Source organism: Coffea arabica, chromosome 2e, assembly GCF_036785885.1.
Source record: "Coffea arabica cultivar ET-39 chromosome 2e, Coffea Arabica ET-39 HiFi, whole genome shotgun sequence".
Classification (NCBI taxonomy): domain Eukaryota; kingdom Viridiplantae; phylum Streptophyta; class Magnoliopsida; order Gentianales; family Rubiaceae; genus Coffea; species Coffea arabica.
The window spans coordinates 34,702,216-34,705,229 of NC_092313.1; the positions used below are offsets into that span (position 1 = coordinate 34,702,216).

At 39.3% G+C, this 3,014-nt stretch overlaps 1 protein-coding gene across 1 annotated transcript; it reads left to right on the forward strand.

Annotated features, from left to right (window-relative positions):
• Positions 1 to 1,226: 1,226 nt before the first annotated feature.
• LOC140036245 (uncharacterized) lies at positions 1,227 to 2,290 on the forward strand. The gene is made up of 3 exons (XM_072077584.1): positions 1,227 to 1,619; positions 1,682 to 1,804; positions 2,015 to 2,290. The coding sequence occupies exons 1-3, from the start codon at positions 1,227 to 1,229 to the stop codon at positions 2,288 to 2,290; spliced, it is 792 nt and encodes a 263-aa protein (XP_071933685.1).
• The last annotated feature ends 724 nt before the right edge of the window (positions 2,291 to 3,014 follow it).

A 3,014-nucleotide genomic window follows, 5' to 3' on the forward strand; every position in this document is an offset into this window, starting at 1 on the left:
ACTTTTAAAATTCTTTCTAACATTTAAAATCCCAAATAACTTACCAACTCTTACAATCTTAGAAAAGTCCTTGATAAATCAAAGGTAATATTCGGCTAACTCTAAGAACTCCAAATTTCTGTAGGATTTTTAGATCGTTTCCTCTTAAACAGCTTCCACTTTAGCTGAGTCTATAATAATTCCTTCTTTAGATATTGTATAACCTAGAAAGGCTATTTCTTCCAACTGAACTCACATTTATTGAACTTAACGAAAGTTGGTGCTCTCTCCGAGTTTGTAAAACTATCATCAGGTGTCTTTCATGATCTTCTCGAACCTTAAAGTATACCGATATACCATTAATAAATGTCACCACAGATTAATCCAAATACGATTTAAAACTCCGATGCATTAGGTCTGTAAATGCTGCTAGTGCATTAGTCAACCCAAAAGACGTAACTAAAAATTCAAAGTACTCATATCTTGAATTGAAAATGGTTTTATGCACATCGGTTTCTAGGAGCTTCAACTGATAATATTTCTACTTTAAATCCCACTTGGATAGTACCATGGCTCCTTACAGTTGATCAAATTCTTATCCATGTAAGGCAAAAGGGTTTTTGTTCTTAATGGTCACATTGTTCCAATCTCGATAGTCTATGTATGGTCTCAAACTCCCATTCTAAATATGATATCCGGTCCCTTAATCGTTAGGCTCATTAAATCTATCAAATATTTTCTTTCCCCAACTCAAATCTCATAGTTTTTAATATATATGAAGTTGGCAATCAAGCATTGGGTCCCAGTTTCAACCTTAAGTTCTCAATTTTTTTGGTCCACCGCCGATCCCTGGTCACCTCCAAAACCTCAAGTTTGTCTACGCTCTCAAATACAATCTCGACCACGTTTACTACCGTTCATGTCTTATCACCAATCTTAAGGTGTGGAAAAAAGGTTAAATATACCTGTAAGCCATGAAATAAATTAAAAGCAAGTAGCGTGAAGGGGGGTAGCAGCAGGCGATTTTAATGTCATAGCTTCAGCAGAGGAGCGTGAAGGGGGGGGCTCCAGCTAATGTTCGGAACATAGATGAATTTAATGTTTCCATGTTCAAATGCGGGCTATCTACAATTGATTTTGATGGATCTCGATTCACATGGACTAATGGGTCAGTCTGGCAACGCTTGGATCGGACATTGGGGAATAGGCGGTGGTCCGAGGCCTACCCACTTTCTAGGGTTTCCTATATGGCCAGAGGGAGATCGGACCACAACCCTTTGTTGATTCGATGTGCAGGCTATAGGGTTAGATCGTCTTGCTTTCGGTTTCTTAATGTTTGGCACCGGCACCCCCAGTTTCGGGAGATAGTGTCGGATGCATGGAGTGAAGAGGTCTATGGCATGGAGATGGTTAGATTTTACAACAAGCTCAAAACGGTGCGAGATAAATTGAAACAATGGAACTGTGTGGTGTTTGGCAATGTCTCTTCTAAGGTGGCAGAGGCGGAGCAGGAGTTAAAACAGAGGGAGGTGGAGCATGATTTGCTTAGAAGTGAGGAGTCGAAGATTCATCTCCATGAGGCCAGAGCGGATACAATCGGACACTTTCTATGGAGTGTGTATTTTGGCATCAGAAGGCAGGTATTAAATGGTTACAGGCGGGGGATGCTAATACTGCATTTTTTCACTCTTGGGTCTACCAGCGTCGAAACTCGAATTTTATTTCCCGTATTAGGAAAGAGGAAGGGGGATGGCATGAAGACCTACAGGATATTAAGAACTCAGCAATATCCTTTTTTTCGGACTTGTTCTCATCCAACTGTCAGGTACAGGCCCTCACTGAACTTCCTTTTAAGGTTCCTAGAGTCACCTAGGAGGATAACGAGCTCATGAAACGGCTTCCTACGATGGAGGAAATCCACGAGGTAGTGTTTGGAATGGAGACATAGAGCGCTCCGGGTCCGGATGGGTTTGGAGCAGGATTTTTTCAAAGTTGTTGGGACATTGTTAAAAATGACTTGCTTATGGCTATCCAGAACTTCTTCCAGGGTATGGAGCAACCCAAGAGCTGGTCACACTCTATGGTGGTGCTCATCCCAAAAGTGGAGGTTACATCCCATTGGCAGGATTTTCGGCCTATTAGTCTTTGTAATGTAAGTTCTAAGATAGTGTCTAAGATATTGGCGATCAGGATCAGTAAGCTCCTCCCGAAGCTCATTTCACCATGGCAAACAAGGTTTGTTCCAGGACGAGGTATAGTGGACAATGTTCTAAAGGGTGCTCCAGGCACGTCAAGTGTTTTGAGTTGTTAAGCTTCTCTTGGAAGCTTAAGGGATTTGTGGCCGAAATTTGTGCAAAAGTCAACTAGGAGTAGTGCACGCGCATGGGTACCGTACCACCGTTTTCTCTTTTGCTTGTTTCACTTGTGCACTAAACTTTCAATGTAATTCCTTTGACACTATAATTATTCACTCTTAGTAGTCTAGTATAAATTTCTTAATTCTCCATTTACCCGTTCTAGCTCGATATACGCGAACTTCCGATTCGCGAGCGATAAAGCGAAACTTAAAAAAAATTTATATAACGATAATAAAATTAACTAATACTAGGGTAAATAATTATAAAATGACTATTTAAGAATAAAAACATGAGTGCTCACACGAGTCTAGTATTAATTTCTCAAATCCCCAATTAATTTGTACCGGCGCTATTTTCAGAAAACTTTCGACGCGCACACAGTATAAACTTAATTCTAACTCACGCACATCTAATCTTTCAATTAACTTTTCTGAGTCTACTATTGATCATTCTTAATTCTCCAAGATTATTGCGCTCTCGAATCGAATTTTATCTTAAAAAAGGTGTACTTGTTATTCCTTACTAAACGAGCCTTCGAAAAATAAATTTTGCTAACGAAACGTTTTAAAAACATAAGGGAGACATTGTTCCATACAAATGGATTTCAAATGGTTGAAATAAATTATTCGGAGAAAACGGGTGAATAAATAATTAAATAAGCCAGTAAAAGAAATTTTT

What these genes read in the sequence shown, in the direction of transcription:
- LOC140036245 (XM_072077584.1), top strand. Translation starts at nt 1,227, where the DNA reads ATGGCCAGAGGGAGATCGGACCACAACCCTTTGTTGATTCGATGTGCA. An exon ending in ATTTTGGCATCAGAAGGCAG is followed by an intron (nt 1,620 to 1,681) that starts GTATTAAATGGT and finishes TGGGTCTACCAG; the next exon opens with CGTCGAAACTCGAATTTTAT. An exon ending in TGTTCTCATCCAACTGTCAG is followed by an intron (nt 1,805 to 2,014) that starts GTACAGGCCCTC and finishes ATGGCTATCCAG; the next exon opens with AACTTCTTCCAGGGTATGGA.